The 20,933-nt window shown below is 42.0% G+C and overlaps 1 protein-coding gene and 1 long non-coding RNA gene across 2 annotated transcripts in view; both read right to left on the minus strand.

Moving 5' to 3' along the window:
* The window catches only part of LOC111946746, a 98,899-nt gene that overhangs the window by 13,706 nt on the left and 64,260 nt on the right, over nt 1–20,933 (minus strand). The gene's annotated exons all lie outside the window — the stretch shown is intronic.
* Nucleotides 1,489–2,526, minus strand: sox1 (SRY-box 1). The gene is given in 3 exon segments (NM_001164865.1): nt 1,489–1,875; nt 1,912–1,931; nt 1,965–2,526. Coding segments are annotated over 3 exon segments (969 nt in total).

Raw genomic sequence — 20,933 nt, forward strand, 5'->3', positions numbered from 1 at the left:
GAGATTGAGTCTGTTAAAACAATGCATTGAATACAGTAAGAGAAGGCCCAATATGATCAGTATGATCATATTTTCAGTGCGGGTGACTGCGCCAATAATGACCTAACTATATATTAACACCAGCTGTTTGTTTATGACATTTGAAATAATTAATTATATATAGGGCAGTTCTACATGCATCCACAGTTAGAATTCTTCTTCTTTTTGTCCTTGACTTCCAAATAAAACGTTTTTTAGGCAATAAAGGGATAAAATATATCACATGCAACTCCAAACTTTTGCAGTCATTCTGACTCATATTCAAATAATATTATTTCGTTTTCATTCCAAACAGTATTGAAATTAAACTATTTCATTTTATTTTGTTTATATTTTTAAGGTGTGAGATTATACAAACCTTTTTTGAAAAATTCATGTTTTTGTTTTTGTTTTGTATCGCGTCAAAACTGACGAACAGAACAATAACTTAAGAATTTGTTGCTGTAATTATAATTTGAAAGTTTCAGTTTTTTACACTTAGACAAATCCTATTGATATTAAGTTTGTTTTTTTGCATGATTAAAAATGAAAACTTGTAAAAAGCAGATATCAAAGTGAAGAGTTCGATGAAACATAAGATAAAATTATGGTATAAATATCAATAATTAACGTTAAAATTCGGAAAGAATAAAAAAAAAACTAACTATTTCTTTATCCCACTATAAACTTCTTTCTAATAAAAGTCAACTTTAGTTGAACAGCTCAGCACAAGAGAAAATTAACATAATTTTTCCAGGTATTTGAAAATAAAATTTATATTTAGCTGCACGTCATAAAATAAAAATAATTAATTTAGTCATTTAGTTTCACTTAGTTGTATAATAAAAAAACAACCCCGACAAAAATAATCAATCTAACACCGCTCTCTTAAGAATCCAAGCAACATCTTGTGAAATTTATTCTTCATTGCAGTATCAGAGCTTTTCATTTCCAGAAAAGCGCTAACATTACAACAGCGGTTTCCTGTGATCCCTTTAAAATACTGAAATTATTCACAATTTACAATAATTAGAGTCTTACAATAAAAAGATTTCCAAGAATTAAGACACAGGCTTCTGCGCATGAACACAAATATTAAAGGAATGTAATTTTTCTTCTGCCCACACCTTTTAAAGCACTTTCTCATGATTACGACACTTTCTGTCATTTTAAAATAAGTTACAAGCATCCCTCCCTCCCCCTTGAAGTAAAAGGAAACATTGTGAGATCCCCCCCCCCCCCCCCCAGGTGAAGCCTGTGTTTTGTCCTCAACTAAGATTTTGAGGGCATGGACAAAAACATGAACGCACAATAAATGTCTTAGAGAATTCCACTGGTGGCTGTTAAAAAAAAGCCGGGATGAATGGGTTAATTTCATTTACATGATAAACATTCTGTACAAAATGATGGAGGCTCGTTTTAGAAAAGAGGTCAGTATTTGGTTCTGTGTTTTCTGGGCTTCTGGGAGTCCTAAATGTGCGTTAGAGGGACCGTCCCGTTCACCCCCGCCGCGGCGCTCTGGTAATGCTGAGGCAGCGCGTGGAGTCTGCTCTGCATGGACGGGTCCCCGGGCTCCCCGGTGGGTAAATACATGCTTATCATCTCCCTCAAGTCTCCGGGACAGGGGCCCCGTGAGTGCGCGCTGCTGACGGGGGGGCTTACGCTTGGCTCCGATTTAACCAGAGATCCTAACGTGCCCATGGCGGCCGAGGAGGAGACACCGGAGCCCTGGTGCTGCGTGTAGGTGATCCCGCCGTAGCCGGATGGAGAGGCGTTCATGTAGCTCTGAGAGTTCGAGATGGGGCTGTACTGCAGGGCCGTCATGTCGTAGCGGTGCATGGGCTGCGGGTTGTGCGAGTGGTGGTGGTGCGAGTGGTGGTGGTGGTGGTGCGCCCCGCTGCCAGGGTGCTGGCTGTAGGCGAGCTGAGCCTCCTGCATCATCGCAGCGGCCGCCGCGGCTGCAGCCACCTGCCCCGAGTACGCGCCGTTCGCCCAGCCGTTCATGTGCGCGTAGCCGGAACCGGCGGAACCCGCGTGACCCCCGGGGCTCTCCAACCTCTGTCCGACCCCAGATGAACTCATGCCGACACCCAAACCAACTCCAGCGCCACCGCTGGGTCCAGAAAGGAGCCCCCCCGCGAGAGAATACTTGTCCTTTTTCAGCAACGTCTTGGTCTTCCGTCTGGGCCGGTACTTGTAATCCGGGTGTTCTTTCATGTGCATGGCGCGCAACCGCTTCGCCTCGTCGATGAAAGGACGCTTCTCCGCCTCGGACATCACCTTCCACTCCGCGCCAAGCCGCTTACTGATCTCCGAGTTGTGCATCTTGGGGTTCTCCTGTGCCATCTTCCTCCGCTGCCCCCGGGACCACACCATGAACGCGTTCATTGGTCTCTTTACGCGCTCCTGGTTGGCTTTGGAGCCACCGTTTGGCCCCGTTTGCCCCGTGGACGTGTTCGTCTGGTGGCCGGGGGAGTGGAGGTCCGTTTCCATCATCATGCTATACATTCACCCGCTTTTAAACGTTACCACCAACAGAGAGAAAAGTCTGTCTCACGATCGGAGAGGTGCGCTCGCTGGGCTGGCTGCGCACAGGCTGATTGCGGCTTTACAACAGATAGATGTTCTACTGACCCCAAACGAAGCGAAGAGGAAGTTCGAATTATTCCAAGAAGAGGAAAATCAAAATGTTCTCCAGAGAGTTTGTCAGTCTGTCAGTAGCTGAACTCGGTTCACGTCCACACAGAGAAACGCGCATTGGAGCCACTTTCCCTGCCGGAGTTCAGAAGTTGCTTAAAGTGGCGGCCATGTGATGCGCACTGACAGCGGTTAAATGAGCCACAAGCGGCCAATGAGGCTCTAGCAGCGGAGTGATTTGCATGGCGTTTGGTCAGGTGACTGGATTACCATGGAGGGGAAAAAACACTGAAGGAGGAGAAGGAGGAGGAGGAGGAGGCAAGAGAAGAGGGTCAGTCCCACAAATAGCACATTTGAAAATTTCTAACAGGCTCTTAAGCGTCAGTGACAAAATAACAAATAAGCAGCCACGTAACGGACACGTTGCGTTAGGAGTGCGTCTTAGACATTTTTAAATGCATATTAAAAAAGACCCTTTTAGTTGTTAAAAAAGCACCAGATAAGAGTTGTTGTTTGTTGTCTCATACTTTTTTCTCTACATTTATCCAGTTTCAAGAAGTTTTCCGAAAGCTTTGGGTTTAGTTTCTACTCCAAAATCATCTACAATGTTGGAGAAAATGCGTTTCTGGATAATTTTGATTTAATAGCAGGAAGAGGAATTATGCAAACCAAATTCATCACATGTTTTTTCTCTAGAGGATGACCCCCCCCTCCTCCCTCCCCTCTCATTATATAGATGGATGGACTTTTAATGAAGGGGATTTGGCGGCATGATGTTATCGCCGTCTGCTGGTAAAGGAGAACGAGGCCATCCCTATACATCAGGTTCAATTATGGTCTTGTTTTTTCTGAACCTTTACTAATCCTTCTTTATTTGAATCCAGTCAGGTGTCCCACTGAAAAGGAGCGCACTCCTTACTTTGGAGTCTGCGCAGGAATGATCCAGATTTCACAGCTGACCTCCCCTGAAAAGCCCAATCAGCCTCTAATTGAAAGCGCAAACGAAATACCACTTCCCGCGGTGAGACTAACGATTTAATCATTCTATCATTCTTTTGCTATTTTTTTTATTATTATTTTAATTAGAGCTTAGCTTGAGATCGCTCTCTGTTTGGGACCCGGGGGAGCGGGATCAGTCGGACGGATCCGTGCGTCTTTGGTAATGGGGTTAAAGGGATGTCACCATGGTCAACAGCCGTTTCCAGTGCTTTTCAGGCCATGTGGCTCAAGGCCCGAGAAGGATGGCAGTGTCATGATGAGGGCCGCGGGGAGCGGAGTGATAGTGAAGACATCACACAGAAAACAAACAGAAAAAGATCTGGAGATAGGGTTTTCTCTCTTTCGCATATTTAAAATTTAAAATGTGAAATTAAACGATTATAAAAAAAAAACTATTTGGATTTTTGCATGATTTGTAGCACTAAACCGAATAAGCAGATACTACACATTCCAATTATAATGAAGGTTAAATAACTGAAATGATGAGAGAAATCCACATTTAAAAAAGAAAATATCTACACAAAAAACACATATAAGCATATTGTTGTGTTTTGTTAAAAGCATTCTGGGTTGTACATACAGGATTAGCCTTTACAGTGACAGCGAGACCCCCGGTGGCCCCTGCTTACTTTCTCTGTCATCCCCCATCAGTCCTCCTTTAACAAGCCTCTTTTCAAAGCTCCCTGCTCCTTTTGTGCGCCAGCTTCTGTAACACCGTGTGCGCGCGGTGTCATGACGGTGTGCGACTGAGGCCAAGGGTCAAAGCAGTTATCCACCCCCCCCCCCAACCCCTCACCCAGCCGAACCACAACAAATCACAATAAATATGATGGTATGTTTTTGAATGCATGTCCACGCGCTGCTTAGCCAAACCGCCCAACCCCCTGCCAGATTGAGCCTCGTGCGTAAAAAAAGACCTGCATGTCTTCTCCTCTTCTTTAAACTGTCAGCTTTAACCTGGAGAACCGTGTCCGTGCGCAACAATCCCGCGTCCGCCGGATTCTACGCGCGCAATGGTGAGTTTCAACAGATCGCCTGGTAACCAGGTGAAAGGCTTTGCCCCCCCTCCCCACCCCAGCCTACCCCAACTGGTTTCCCTTTCAACTTTTTAAACATACATTTTCTCGACATATCTGGACAATTAGTTTTTGCGTAAGAAACCCAAAGTTTAAAAAATAAATTTCTCCATTTTGCGTGTTTTGGTGATGGTCCCTCAAATACGTAAATGTCACTTTAAAGAAAATCTAACGGAGTCGAGCGGAGAGCAACTGGTAGCATAAAAAGAAGCAGTGTGCGCTCTGTGCAGCCGAACCCTGAGGGGCTCACTTGTCCCAGAATGAAACGTCAACCTGCTGCTAGAAAACGCATCGCGTCTGTGCGGAACCGAGGAAAACAGTGCGCATAATGCGTGCAAACAAATAAGGAAAACATTCAATAAAATTGCTCTGCGTGTTTTATAATTACGCAAAATGCGCACGAGTTAAATATTGTAAATACGTTTGCTTCTATGGAATTGTCAGATCCAAACTTACGCAGTTTCTTCTCCTTCCCTTTGCTCCGGAGAAAAGTGGGCAGATTTGTCGCTTCATGCTCCTAAAGCCTTCCTAAACCCCTCCAAAGCTCCATGTAAGACCGTTACTCCCACTACTGCCTGGCCGCTCGAGTGCCAAGGCCATCCATGCCCGGTGCCCAAACCCACCACTCAACACACACTGAGGGGCCGAGACAAGAAGAAATGACATTTATTATACACTCTAAAACAGACAATTCCAAGTTATTGTTTCTCTCTGCGAAAAGGGGCTCGTTCCAAACATAATGAACGTCTTTTGTGTGGCACACAACAATACAAAACAAGTATTCTATTAAATGGCCACTTTTTTTCCTTTTTTTTTTCTTTTTTTGGCTCTCCAGGATGAATAGGCTGGAGCGGCGGGGTTCTGAAAGGCAGCTGTGCCGCATTCGAGGAGGAGGGGCGAGGAGGACTTGGCAAGGAGCCTCGCACCCCCTTGTCTCCTCCTGGATACTGACTCCCATTACTGATCCTGGAACAGCAAAGGATGCAAGAGAAAGACAAGAAGGTCCACACGGGGACTTATTGACTTGGAAGGCTGTTTCTTTGTCTTTTTTATTTTTTATTTTTAGGCATGCAGCTCTCTTGCAGCATGATCCTGAAGTCATCAAATATTGCTTCAAGCTGTGAGGCGCAGAGTATCCGCTTTAGTTTATATGGAAGCTGCACAGCTTGGGAGCATGTGGCTCTGACAGCTTCAAGGTGCAGAAACACACACACACACAGACACACACACACATGGTGTAAAACTGAACTTGATGGAAGCCTGATTAAGCTCAGGTTCACAGCTCTGACATTCACTCCCTTTACTTCTCTCAGATTCATTTCTTCTCTGAAATGAAAGCCTGGTGTTTGGTCTGTTTCGCAAACACAGGAGCAGAGTTAGCAGCTCCCTGACTGTTAATGAATCTAAAAGGCCACTGATGGTTCCCTGCACTGCCTGTTGCACAGGGGCGTAACGGTTCAATTCGTATCATAATTTGCGGTTGCCAATACGATTCATCGTTGATATTGGTTCATTTTGATCCGATTCACTGGCCTAAAATTGTTCTTTAGCCAAAAATCCAACCAGTGACTCAGAGATAAATACCTCGTTACTGACCGTACAGGTGAAGTTTTCCTGATTCCCTGGATTTCTTGCAACACAATCCAAGTGGTATTTTCCAATATTAATTAATTAATTAATTAATCAATGTACATCATATTTCAGTTGCCAAATTGCCTCAGACAAATCAGTCTGGATGGATCGTAGGAATATAAATCAATTATTTGATCAAGTTGCAGCATCCACTCCACTGCTAGAGCTGACTGCCTGAATTCTGCGGCTGGCAAGTCTATTGTTGCCTTAGATGACACATATTTGGTCTTTTAAAAGTACTTAAACGCATTTTTGAAATTCTAAAATCTGCACATATTTTATAAATAAAACCAAGATAACTCAATTTATGGGAATTGGCCTGCTCTTTCATGAACAAAAAACAAGAACTTGTCAAGGAGATTGCTGTGCTTTCTGCAGCAAACGCGTGACACATAAACACAGGGGATTGACACCGAGTGGTGAGCTAAGTAAAAGTAAGGTGAGTGAGATGGGGGGGGGGCATGAATGACAGCGAGAATGAGAGATCAAGATCATGTTCAGGCCTAAAAGCATTGAGGGAAGTCTGAACCAATTGGCTTGAGGCGAAGGTCAGGTTAGCTTTGTAACACACAAACCGCACAACAGGACACTTCAAACCGCGACAACCTGAAAGCCAGAAAGAATTTGAAGTCAGCTGACGATTTGGAGTGTGCAATTTTGAGACCCGGCTGCCAAACATACATTTATAAAAACGGCATAACATATCTCATCCTCATTGAAGTTAGAACGGGACCTCAAACTGCCAAACCGTCAGAGCCATTATCTTTCTTTTTTTTTCTTATTGAAGGAGAGAATAAACATGTCATTCAAATATCTGGGGCACACTTGTCTACAAGCAAATTGTTCTTTTGTTGCTCCATGTGCTCTATTTTCATCTCTTACTCTTGCAGGAGAAGAGTATATAAGGGCTTGATGGAGTGGTGAGTCAGAGGCAGGATGACACAAAGCGAGGGAAGTGAGAAAAGGAGTCGGCAGAGGAGGAGAGAGGGAGACCAGGAGGCCAATGTCAATCCCACAGCAAACAGCAGAGGATAATCATGGGCTTTAGGAAAACACTGTGTCCATAATGCTATTACCCAGGATTACCTACTCCAGCAGAGAAGGCGAGACTCTCTTCACAATGTGCCACAGACCTTTCAGATAATCATCTTATCACAGATGACAAACCCAGAAGAAACATCCTATTATTCGAGAGGGTGGAAAAAAAATCGGCAGCATGTTTGGATGAAGACATATTGTAAGCCTAAATTATTCGAGTGGAAAAATATCAGATTTTAAAATTAGCACGCCAGCCGCTTCCGCGCTCTCCTTCTTTTCATTTTCTCACTGTCTCTTTCTCTCAGGGTGCTTTCTCCTTTTCCCTCAGGGCAATTAGAGACAAGATTTTACGCATTGTTCAGCTTATCAATTAGGCATAACACCTTTGCCTCTGATTGGTCTGTAATGAACATAATGGTTTTAACAGTCTCGGGCTGCAACTCGTGGAGGTGCTGTGCTAATGGTGTCGCCACGGCGATGGAGTCACAGTAACAGCTCTGCAGAAACACAGAAGGAGGAGGAGGAGGTGTCGGGGAGGTAAGTCAGCTCTGCCTAACACATGTCTAATTAGAGCTCACAGTCAGTCATTACTGATGTAATAGGGTGTAACACTAATGGCTATCAGGCAAGTCCCCACAAACAACAGAGGGGGGCTCTTGTAAGGTGAGAGGAGCGGCAAATTTATGTAGGAGGAGAAAAAAAAGGGAGATTATGGTAAGGAGGTGAGGTGAGATGAAAAGTTGGGGTGTGGCGTGCAGGGGGAGATTTGAATAAGCGTGCCTTGCAGCAGAGGTTTTTAAGAATAGTAGTCAGACACGGTCAAGGCCCATTAATGGAAAAGCTCTCTTTGATGATGCTGAAATCTGTCATGGTAGATGAGGCAGAGATGGAGATTGACAAGTAAAAAAGGAGGAGGGGGTTAAGAAAGCTCAAATGGTCTGGTGAGGAAAAAGATGACTAGGGGAGAGGAGTCATATTTTTTGGTTAACCACCTTGGCACTTTTTAGCAGTCACGCCAGCTGCAGATAGCACGTTTTTATGCTATGTTCAAACCAGGCTCAGAAACGCGTGTTCAAGTGACCACCTCCAACGAAAAGTAAAAAAGCAAATGTGCATTAAAGCGCATTTCGAGCTTCCGTGTTCAAAACGTTCATGCATCGCTACGCAAGTTTTTAGGTCAATTTTCGGGCTCTAAATCTAAAATGCTCAGCCACTGAACGCATGTTGAAAGTTAAACCATTCATTCATTTCATCTTCTTAACCTGTCTTGTCCCTTTCGAGGTCAAGGGACTGCCGGAGCCTATCTGGCCACTCGCAGGCGAAGGCAGGGGACAGGTCGTCAGTCTGTCACAGGGCCACAAATCACACACCCATGCACACTCACATTCATACCTAGGGGTAATTGAGAGTTAAAGAAAAAACTTTTGAAGCATATTTTTGGACGGTGGGAGGAAACAGGAGTCCCCGGAGAAAACTCACGCATGCACTGGGCAAACATGCAAACTCCACACAGAGACGTCCCCAATTTGACAAGTTAAGCCAGTCAAAATTTGACCAATCAGAGACTTGGATTTGGTTGTGACATATAGATGGCCTCCCAAAACTGTTTGAAAATTGATCATGAGGTAGAAATTATTATGGTAAATGGGGTATACAGTAAACCCTTGTTTTCGCAGGGGTTACATTCCAAAAAGAACCCGTGATAGGCCAAATCCGTGAAGTAGAAACCTTAATTTTTTTCTTACAATTAATATACAATTAAATACTCTATTATACATTGAAAAGAAAGAACAAACCATTTTACAGGCTCAAGCATTTGTTTCACAAATAAAAGTACTTTAGAAACGTTTTTTACAACAAATAACTTCTGTACTGTACTGTCAAATAATAATTTTAATCATCGATGTGAACAGAAGTCTTCAAATTGCGGAGATTAGCCCCGCCCACTGCGACCCGAGTAATTGGTTTAACGGGAGAAAATTTAAAATGATTATGAAAAAAATACAAAGTACAGTCGGACAAATAGTGACTGACTCAGGTGTATTTCACTGCTCTTCAGACTGAGCCGCTGCATCCTGACTCCGCTCTGCAGTGTTTTCTTCTTTTGAAGCCCGCGGTGCAGCTGTGTTTGTTCGGCAGAAGAACATAGTGATAGGCAGTTGTTGTCGCTCTTTTTTCTATGGGTCTTAGAGAAACTCGAAATTGCAAGATAATTTGCACGTACGTAATGTTAATTTGGCAAGCTGTTTTACGTACCTGTACATTTTAAACTGACGCACAGGTAGAGAAGAAGCGGAGTGACTTTTTAGCCAATCAGAATGCAGAACACAATGCACGATGCAAATTCGTGAAGTAGCGAAACCGTGAAAAGTAAACCGCGTTATAGCGAGGGATCACTGTACTTGTATAGCTCTTTTCTACCTTCTTTGAAGGCTCAAAGCGCTTCACAGTCACAAACCCATTCACCCAGTCACACACACATTCACACACTGGTTGCGGCTCCACTGCCTGACACTGGCGCCAACCTTCCACCAGAGGCATGGTGGGGTTTGGTGTATTGCCCAAGGACACTTCGACACATGGGCGGGGGAATTGAACCCGCAATCTTCTGATCGGAGGTTGGCTGCCCTACTGCTCATTAATTGCAGTTTGTATCTGGCTGGAATTAAATGACACCAAGTGTTTCATCTTTTAGCTTACTGGCACACTAGTATGTCGCTACCTATAGTAGCATATGTAACTTCAGTGGGAAGAGTCTTGGTGTGAAATGTTGAAGCGGTGCAATTCTGGTGTATTTGTCTCAGATTTTTGTCACATGTACTCAGATTTTCCAGGATTTTTTTTCTGTTACCTAAATGCTTGAGATTCTGCTGAACAATGAATGGAACATTGTTTTTAAAAAGGATTCAAATGGTTTCAGACAAAGAGCTGCCTCAATGAAGATGTTTTAAATTAAAGTCGCACCACAGAATGTGTTTAAATGAACATTGAAAGCCAAAAATAAACACACCTTCATTTGGTTTGTTTCACATTAGACTGTAGAAAAACCACCTGGAGACATTGAGCATTAGCACATTGACTCGTTTTTGGTAATGCCTCAAACAAAAGAAAAAGGGAAAAAAAGGAAAATAATTGCTAATCTTGCTAATTATCTGAGTATTGTTTATTGATTGTTAGCTTGACCTCTTCAAATTAATAAATTGAATAATTTCCTAATTTTTTTAAATGATTTAACATTTTTTATACCATGGTCTGGGTGAATACTCGATTCTGATTTGCTGCTGGGTGTATATTAAGGTTTAATGGCCTTCGAAGTTTACATTATCACTTTTTCGCTTCCACGGCGTGTGTTAAAAAGTGATAATGCACTCTTCGAAGGCCATTATCCCGCTCATACCATGGTCACTTACAAAAGCAATAAATATTAACCGATTTGGATCGCTTCTCTTACAAAAAGTGGACCATTTGTCGAACAAACAAACAAATAGTCCGCGTTGCGCCGCACCACCGCTGCAGTAAAGAGCGATATATATATATATATATATATATATATATATATATATATATATATATATATGCTGATCTTTCCGATGACTTAAATAAAGCATCAGTTCAGAGAGAAAGTTCACCTCTTACCGCTTGATTTTGTCCAAATGATGAAGCAAAAGGTTGTTTTAAAGAAGCCGGCGCAGCGATACAAAACATTTAAGCTAGGTGACCGGAACTTCTTTTGTCACCGTGCGGTTATCCTGTGGTATATTACTTTTTAACGCACACCAAGTAGTCAATCAGAATCGAGTATTCACTCGGACCATGGTATAACAGAAATTAAGGCACTTCGCGGAAGCAACCGTTCCACAGCGTGCATTATTTTTTACAAATTACCAAAATCATTGGCCATTATCCCTTACTTAGTTCTAACTTTGTGCTGTTTTTTTTTTCTTTTAATTTATTTCTGCTCCTTGGTCTGGTGGTTAGTCCATACATTTCCACACTGTTATGACCCACACCAGGATTTACTTGCAAGCACAACACTGTCACTTTCATGAGGACCTGTTTTCTCTTGAGGTGTTCAATCTGACTAAAACGGAGAAAGCAAGCTCTGCTGAGGACCAAAAAACTCAAAAACACTGCAAGAGAAGGAATAGAAAACTGAGCTGGTTTGTAACAAACAAATCAAACCTTGGTCCACCAAAAAAGGTTAAAATTTTTAAGTTTTGCTTCGAAGCTGCTTCTTTTTTATTTTTATAATCAAGAGTTATCAGGAACTAAAGGACTTAAGAAAACTCAAGCTGACTCATCAAAAAAAGAAAAAGGAAATATAGGGAAAAATAGCAGAACTGAACCTAAAAAAAAATCACAATTTCTAATGTGGCTCAACATGCTAGAACTTAAAAATGAACATAAATATAACTTGAAGACAAATGTCTAGAGACAAGCAGGATCTGAGGAGGAACTTTAAAACATGGGCTACTTTTTCCAACTTCCCTCACTACTCAGTGTCTCCATAAAACATGTGCATCAATGTTCACTAGATTGGCTGGGGTAAACCACAATGCACTGCATTTGAACGATTTCAAAACAAAGTATTTAAATTTATTTCTTATAGACCATCGAAATTTTCGTCATCAGAGCACAGTGTATTCATAAATAGCCTTCATAAAATGAGACATTTTTACTTCAGCAGATGAATGACGTCATATTTGGCCTTTAAAACAACGAGAGAGAAAAAAAAAGTAGTGAGCATGGTGTCTGAATTGCATTCAAAACCAGGGCACGGGATAGTCTTGCACTATGTTGTCATTAGGGTGATATGCCAGGGGTGCCCCACACTTCACTAACAAGCAAGCCACTTTAGAAATGACCAGCTGTTAAATCACAAGTTCTAACTGATAAATTTAGGTTAATATTTAAGATTGCAACATGATTAAAAGTTCCTGTCACTTTGAATTAGACCCAAGTGTTTGTGGTTAGAACGCTCATAACTTTCTGATGCTTAGGTGGAAGAAAAACTCCATATTTGCGAGTGGAGCGTAGCAATCACTGTATTAGAATCAGAATCAGAATCCTTTATGGTCATTGTACATATTTATACAATGAAATTGTAGCAGCCTTGGAGTGGTAAAAAACATTTTAAATAATCAAAATATGTACAACAATTAAATACAAGAATGAAAAGAAAATAGAAGTGGAGTGCAATAAAATGCAGCATAGTAAGTACTGTGTGTGGAGGTAGACGAAAAGTCAGTTATTGCACAGAAAGTCAGTTATTGTACACTGAACACAAATGTGAAGTGACAAATCTATTAGAGGATATTTGATTGGCCTTACTGCATGTCTATCAAGTGATCTACTTCATGACAATATATCATATATGCTTTTGTTTATTTTTTATGGCCCGCAATCTAGCCACACATCCTGGTCAATCGGAAAATCGCGATTGACATTTTGGACTCGTCTGGTGCAGGAAGACCACTCTTCTTGTTCTTTCTGATTTGTTTTGGTGGCTGAGGCAGTATAACAGTTTTCATTTATCTTTTAAGATAATCTTCTTTATTTTGTTGTTGTTGAAAGAAGATTTGATAACTTGTTGTAAAACATAAGAAGTGAATAAGTTGCCATTCTTATTAAAAGTCGGACACAACCCCAGACTGAAGACAATTGATGGGGGAAGCAGCTTTGAAGATGAAGGAACAGGTAGAAACAGGAAGCAAAACAGCAAACCAGAATAACGAGGACAAAACAAATTACAATTCACTAATGAACTAAACACAAACAAACCTAAATTGAAATGACAAAGTTAATTCATCTTGAAAAATGTTTGTAACTGAAAGAGAATTTTCCATTGTAAGCTCCTCTGAGGATCAGAACCTGTGTAGACTCAAAAGTTTATGGTACTTTGAGCCACTTTTTGGTGTAAAAGAAAATTTACTTTCCAATGCAAAGAAAAGCTCAACTCTGACATGAAATGAGAAAGCATGTGGGCTTTCTGAGCATAAAACGAGGAGAGGTGTGACTTCTGAACACCGGAGGACTATTCCTGCTGCGTGGCTTCACTGACGGCATGGGCAGCATGTTGGCCTTTGACGGAGCTGCAGAACTTCAGGGGGGCTCTCTCCTCCTGAACCGAGTTTTGAAGGTGTGTTTGAATGTGTGTGTGAGTGTGTGTGTATCTGAGGGGGGCTCCTCAGTTGCCTAAGTGTCGTCCCTCGCCCAGAATTTGAAATAAGGTCATCATCCCCAGGAGGCCTCAAGTCAAAGCCTTGCTTCTTCATCTGCCCTTTACCTCTCCTCTTTGCCTTTTATTTTTCTTGTCAAATGTACCTCTTTAGCCAGGTCCAGTATTTTCTTCTCCTCTTTTCATGCTTTCTTTTGTTTAAAGACTCCTACTTTCTTTGGAAAACTGCAGAAAGAATAAACTGAAACGAACGGCATCATAATTTGCTTATGTGGAAAATTGTCCTTCTACCTCAGAAATTGTAATTTGTTTTGGCTAATGCAGAAAAAAAGAAGGGTTTCAGTAATGTCATTGGGTCTGAAGACTGTGGGTTTATTGGAGAAATGAATTGATGGTTCAGCTAAACAATGCCAGCAATGGCATCGTGCCTTGATAAGGCAGGTAATAAATGTATTAAAGCTGTTGGGCTGTGTACGTGTGCACGTAGCCACACAGATGAATATCCAATAGGATGCAGAGTGAACAGGACAATAAGTTGCCATTCTTATGCTAATCAAGGAAGCCATTAATGTTTACATTCAAAATCAGGTCTGGCACAGAAATGCATTGGCTGCCGTCTAAACTGGGATAATTAGTTCTCTCTTAAAGCCATCTTCCATTAAGTCAGGTGAATCCATCTGAGTTTCATCATATTTCTACTTCATTTTGCATAATACAACTATTTAAAAAATAATTACATATTTGGGCTAGTCTGCAAAGAATAAGAAAAAAATATCTTTAAAGGCTTTTTTGTTCATTTCAGGGGGATTTTTTTAAGCATTTCTTATTGTACAAATGTAATCTTACTTGTGATGTGATGCTCTTTAAAGTTTTCTGTGACAACACTTTATAAATTATATTCACATCTTATCTGCAAAAAGCCCCATAAGCGACAAATTTATTGGATTTTTTTACTGTTTCAGCTGTTTGTTTTTTTTTTTTTTTTTTTTTGCTCACATCAAGCTGTCAAACCCTTTTCTATTTTCCAGTATTATTTTGCAAACCCCGCTGCAGCATCAAAAGCACAAAAGCAAGTGCACAAGTCACTTTTTCCAGACTGTGTGAGCGTGACAGGATGAGGTGCAACGGTGTGCATGTGCAAGAGGGCGGTAATTCAATATCACAAAAACTGCGAAATTACTAAAACGCCTCAAATTTTCCCCCTCTTGCTTTGCTCTCCACGCAGTATCGATGTTTTCATGTTCTTTTGTGCAGATATTTACTGCGCTGAAAACAATTATGGTTTATATAGGTAAGTAGCTTCACATGTCTCTCTCACTCGCACACATACGCATGTAGTGTAATGGATAGGAGCTGGCTGAGGGCGTCTGTCAGGGGCGACTGTTCTAATCAGAGCAGTGGGGAGAGAGATAAAGGAGAAAATAATGAGTGTGGCATCGGGCCTTTCATAGCGCAACAAAAGGCCACGGGATCAGATAGACACACACAATGTGGAGAGGAGAGGAAGGGAGGAGAGACAGAGAGGAGAGGAGAGGAGGAGAAAGACGTGAGACAGAACCAGGGATGGCCGGGGAGAGGGTTTGCAAATATGCCTCCTTGCACTGCAGGTGATTTCGGCAAGTCTGGCCTCACTCTGAGGATGCCAATGAACCAAGGGGATGCATGTTTCTATGACAACATCAATCTTTTTAGCCGAGTCTGTCAGCAGGGGCTGATTATAAATGCATTTGCCAGAACACATCCCTCAATTTTCTGTCTTAAAATACTTCGTTGGCCTCCCACCCTCTTACTTACTGCTGATTAGTGCTGCTTCATTAACTGCATGTGATAATTTCCAGTCATCCTATGATTATTTGCTTAATTTCCCAGATTACACTACTTTGATTATTAATGCCTAATTTAGCCTGATGACACCGATCATTAGACAGCACCCAAACTGAAAGCAAACAACCTCAGTGGTCCTCCGATGTTCTGATACAGCCTCCTCCACGGATAATCAGAGGGGGCCAGCAGGCCTGCAGAAGTTAAAGTCGACAGTTTCACCCAAAACTCCCATCTAACTTTAAAGGGAGAAGAAATACTAATTAGAAACTGCAAGCCAGGAGAAATGAGCAGGCAGAGTCAGTACAGAAAATCCTATTCACAGACTTAATGAGCTTGTCGAAGCTGAATAATTGATTTCTAATTCTAGCCTGCAGCTGTTGACCCAACCGGGGAGTGTTTTGAATGGATCTCAAATATGTTGCGCTCTGACTTGGCGTCGTTGGCTTTCAGGCAACCAACCCATTACCAAACACTGTCATGTCTTCCTCACACCTCCACGTTTGTCTTCATCTCATATATTTCCATGTCTAATTGCTTGATTACAAGCAAACGCATACCGATAATTACCCCAACACCTCCCACCGATCCTGTTAAATGTTATGAGCTGGAGACAGTTCAATGGAGAGTTGTTTGATTTTCAGTGTGAAAGCCCAGGGAGGTAAACTCTCCCAGCCTTTGGGAAGCCCAGTCCGTATCAGATTGTAGGTGTTTTATGTTTCGCTCATTTGCTGCGGAGTGATTCTTTGTTGCCCTGTGTGGACGATCATATCCTGGGGGCTCTGGGGCAGAAGCAGCATAGAGCACCCTGTGTGTGAACCACAGCCGCCCAGCGTCCCTGTAAGATGACCTCACGGAAAATAAGCCTAATTATTACCGTGACAGCCCGCGCTATCATATTCTGCGAGATCAGTCACTACATTGGACAGGGAGAAGAGTTGGAGGGGGGAAGAAAAATTAACAGAAATATATACCACAGGGCCACCAATCCCCCCCCCCCCTGCCTAAACGGAGGCTATTTATTTTTCATAGCTTAATCAGCAGGTCCCACAGGTGCTTTGGCTCCTAGTCACCTGGACAGACAGACACAGGTGAGTACAGGTGAGACAAGCTTCTGCAGCTCTGATGCAGAGATGTTGCATGCTCTCGTTCAACACCCCCCACCCCCACCAAAAAAACATAAAATAAACACATTAGATTCAAAAGAAGCTTTCTTCCTGTTCAGCTCAGAGACAAAACTGTGACAGAGAAGAGAAGAGACAGAGTAATTACAAGATAGGAAACTGAAACAGCTGCCATTAACCCCATGCAGGACTTGTTCCTGTTCCTCTGGCTATAGTCATCAGGGCTGGATCATTATATGATAGATTTCAGGGCTATTTGCCTGGTTTTGTTCCCAGAGACAGTTTTCCAAGATACACCCTGGGAATGGGACACACTACACCAACAGAGACCTCCGTGAGAAAAACACGGCATATATCAATGCTTTGTGCCGGCGTGTGCTTGACGGTGATGTTCTTAAGGGCTCACTTTCAGACCTGTTTCAGGTCACAGCAGCCGAAAAAGATTTACAAAACAACATGAAGTCTTTGGAAGTTAAAATTTTCCTGAGCTTGACATCATTGGATGTTTTTTATTCAAGATTCATTTATTTTTCATTGTCAGTGAAAACAACAAAAATGCATTTGGAGCATCAACAAATACAGTCACTCAGTTTAATTCACCAAATAAATGACCAATAAATACATTGATAACCAAAGTGCAGCATCAGTACAAAAGGGAACACAGCAAGGACTAGAAAAATAAATAACTAAGACATGAATAACTAATTAAAAAAAAAACTTTTCTGAGTTTTGCTGTATTCTGATAGTAGCGTATTCACAATGCCCTTAACTATTATCCTCATTTGCAACACATAAAAAAACAGACTAATACCGCTAAAACATGACTTCCATTAAAATTCACATGTGGCGCAGCTAAATATTCAGTTTGGAGCTATAGAGTATCCTCAAAGGCAACAACAATCCAAGACATGTGGCCAAAAGTGCTCTATTTTCCCGGCAGGAAGCTGGATCAAGAGAACAACACGGCAACAGGTTTGAGGAAAATGCCAGGACATCAACTGTACCTGCTTCTGAGGGAGAAGAGCCGCTGCTGTATCGTCATGGAGACATATTCTCCAAGGTAGATAATAACCACAGATACAACTGGTGGCAGGGGACAGCTTGAAAAAGTCCCCAAGAAACAATCTAAGGTCACACACACTCTCACACACACCCACACACACTCACACACACATATATATATATATATATATATATATATATATATATATATATATATATATATATATATATATGTGGTGATACGAAACGATTTTGAGGTACACGGCGCTCTGTCAAAATGTCAGTCTCCTGTTTTTTACAATTTGTAAACAAGGTTGAGTGTTCTTGCAATTAGACTAATATGTAACGGTGTCCGACTGTGTTTTTTTGCTAACACGCTATCCGTCCGTCTTTTTTTATTAATCAATGACAAAGTTAGGTGTTTTGTAAGTCTGCTAACATGGCTATCATGTATGGTTTCGGTCTGTGCTTTTTACGTGTGACTAACAAGGTTGGGAGTTATTGTAATTAGGCTGACATGACTGTATTGTCGTACTGTGTTGTTTTATGTGTTACAAACTAGATTGGGAGTTAGCGTGGTCTCAATCTTTTTTTTAGCTATATCAGTCTGCTTTTTTACGTGTTGCAAACATGTGAACAAGATTGGGAGTTACAGAGATTGGTTGTGTCCGAATTCCTTCCCTACTCACTACATAGTGCACCTCATAGTGTGTTTGCCATTTTGTGGCGCTGTCTGCAATTCCAAAATCCAGTGCCCTAGAAATTTCCCAGAAGTCTCTTCGAAAAACCAGTGTGCATCGCCATAGTTGGCGAATGTAGACCAGAATGGATTGCATCTTAACAATTTTTGCCAAAAATTTGTATTTAAATGGATTTTTTAAATAAATCATCAATGTTTTTATCTTCAGAAGACACTGGATTCATAAATGATCGTCTCAAAACGCTGTTTTTTAGTAGTTAGGCGTTAGGGTGGTAATTCGGTCATAGCCACTATTTGTCCATATCTTTCCATTTGGAGGGAAAAATATAGGGATAGGGATAAGTTGAAGGGGTTGGGAAACAATTCAGATTCAGCTTTGGTGTCATATAATTCCGGCCGGGCATAAACCGCATTTATTCTTTTCTTCACTATGATCAATTTTCACACGGTTGACACTTCTGTGAAAGAAAAGGGATGCCATCCATACATTACTTCCAAACCGAGTCCCTGATTGGTCAAAGTTTGATCTGGGTTTGACCTGAGTTTTTCTAACCTGCTACTAACAAGGTTGGGGGTTACTGTTGCCACAGTAATGTTTGTTTCAGCTGTATAGTCTGTTTTTAAGTGTTGCCAACAAGATTGGTAGTTACTATTGTAAATATGCTTATGTGGCCAACTCTTCTAATGCAGCTAATGTGTAGCATGTTACAAACAAGTTCTAGAATTACTGTAATTAACGGTGCCCCTTACAATCTGTCCTATACTGCAGAAAATACGCTATTTGAAAATATTTAGCTGCAAACTCAAACAAACAGATTTATCATAAACAAACGTAAATTCCACAAATGTCTAAATACCACTTCTTTAAAAATGCAGCTCTCCTGAGGTTTTTTTTTATATTTAACTAAGGAAAAGAATACAGTGGTGGCCCTAATAACCCAGCCTTGCCCTCCACCCCCCAAGACCCTCTCACTGTCACTGGCCATGTGTAATGTGTAATCGGCACTGACAGTTGTTGTGCAGGTCAGCAACCCTGTGGCCCGGTCTAATTGAGGCTAAGGATCCCAGCTTGTCCTGCCATCCATAATTAAGCACATCATCTGCAGTCGTATGAAAGATTCAGCTGGACGGGGAGTGGCCGACACCTGATCCTGGGGTCACCGTTCACCGCTTGCGTGGACAAATGTGACAGTGGCCGCACTGCGCTGACTTTAAATAATCTTTTAATTTAGGCAGTGAATTAACTAGGAATGGACTTGGAAATGAATGCAAATGAAAAACAAAGACTTATTTCAATCTGCAAGCGCGATATGTGTATGTACCTGAATGGGAGGTTGAACACAAGTCTGTGCTGTTGCAGCAAATGTATGCAAATGAAAATCTGCAGAAAACTCTGGCTGCTCTTGCACTTCTTCCTTTCCCCTGCCAGCCTGGGCTTCACCAAAACACTAAGCACACTCTGCCCCTTCAAACACCTTGGCTCTGCCCCCCCCCCCTCCTTCTCCCTCCCCCTCAACTCACCCATACCCCACTCAACTCCACTCTCTGTCCTGTCGATGCCTTTGAAATACGGCTTTCAAAAAATGCTGCTTTTTGAATTAATGAATCATTTTTCGCCAGGTGTCGTTGAGGGAGGAGGTGGGGGTCGGCAGGAGGGGTGGGAGGGAAAGGGGAGGTGTGTGGTGGGGTGGCGGAAAGGGGGGGGGGCGCTGATAAATACAAAGTAGAGAGAGTCTCACCACTACCGAACCCTCCCCTCCATCGCCCGGCACACCCTCCACCATCCAACACACATACAGACACGCACACAAGCCCCTGCTTTTTACAACCCCCCCCCCCCCCCCCCGCCTCTACACCCCCAGCCCTAGATGAAAGGACTGGCTCGTTCCTGTACCTTTAATTTAAAGCTGAAAAGGAAAACGAGAGCGGGGGTGCGAAACGCGCTTATGAATATGGAGAAAATTGAATGAGAACCGTCCCTTTGAATAAATCAGTATGAATATCCCTTGGCCTTGTTGGGAGGAAGGTCGCAGGAGACCCTTGGATACACAGACCGAGAGTGGCTTGATGGACCAACGAGTGCATGTGTGCTCTCATTATGCAGATGTTTTAAGAAGTTCAGGCTATTCGTGATGCTTTTTTTTTGGTCATTTCTGTGTTGTTTTTATCATAAAAATTCTTAATAAACAAGACACTGAGCAGGCGAGTTTCTAAAGCGAGTCACTGCTATGTCTGATGGTGGGTTATTGCAGAACAATAACAGAAAAGTAATGTGTGGATGACGAATGTGTCTTTATGGACGATGTTCTCTGCAGCAGCTGTCCTCCGGGTTGTAAATAATCCAGATGTTAATGTGCTAACAGGCGTTCATAAAAGTTTAACATAACCTTCAATTATTACAGAGGTACGAAGATCTGAATGGGTTCAGATTAATAGAATATTGACACGTATAAGCCTCCTGTAGGAGTTTTCAGTGTCACAAAGACACTTATTTCTCAAAGCGATATCACCATGGTTACATCTGCTGACCACATTACCTGCTACTAATGAGGTTATATTCAGCTTCTAATTGAGATTACCAGTCTTATTTGAAAATCTGATGTATTTTCCTGTGTCTTGGTTAACCTTCGATAAACCAGCATTATGAACCTCATGCAAGCAGCTTTTAGTGAACAAATTACATGAATGTGTGATGTTTGCTGCCAAGT

Source organism: Oryzias latipes, chromosome 21 (genome assembly GCF_002234675.1).
Source record: "Oryzias latipes chromosome 21, ASM223467v1".
NCBI lineage: Eukaryota > Metazoa > Chordata > Actinopteri > Beloniformes > Adrianichthyidae > Oryzias > Oryzias latipes.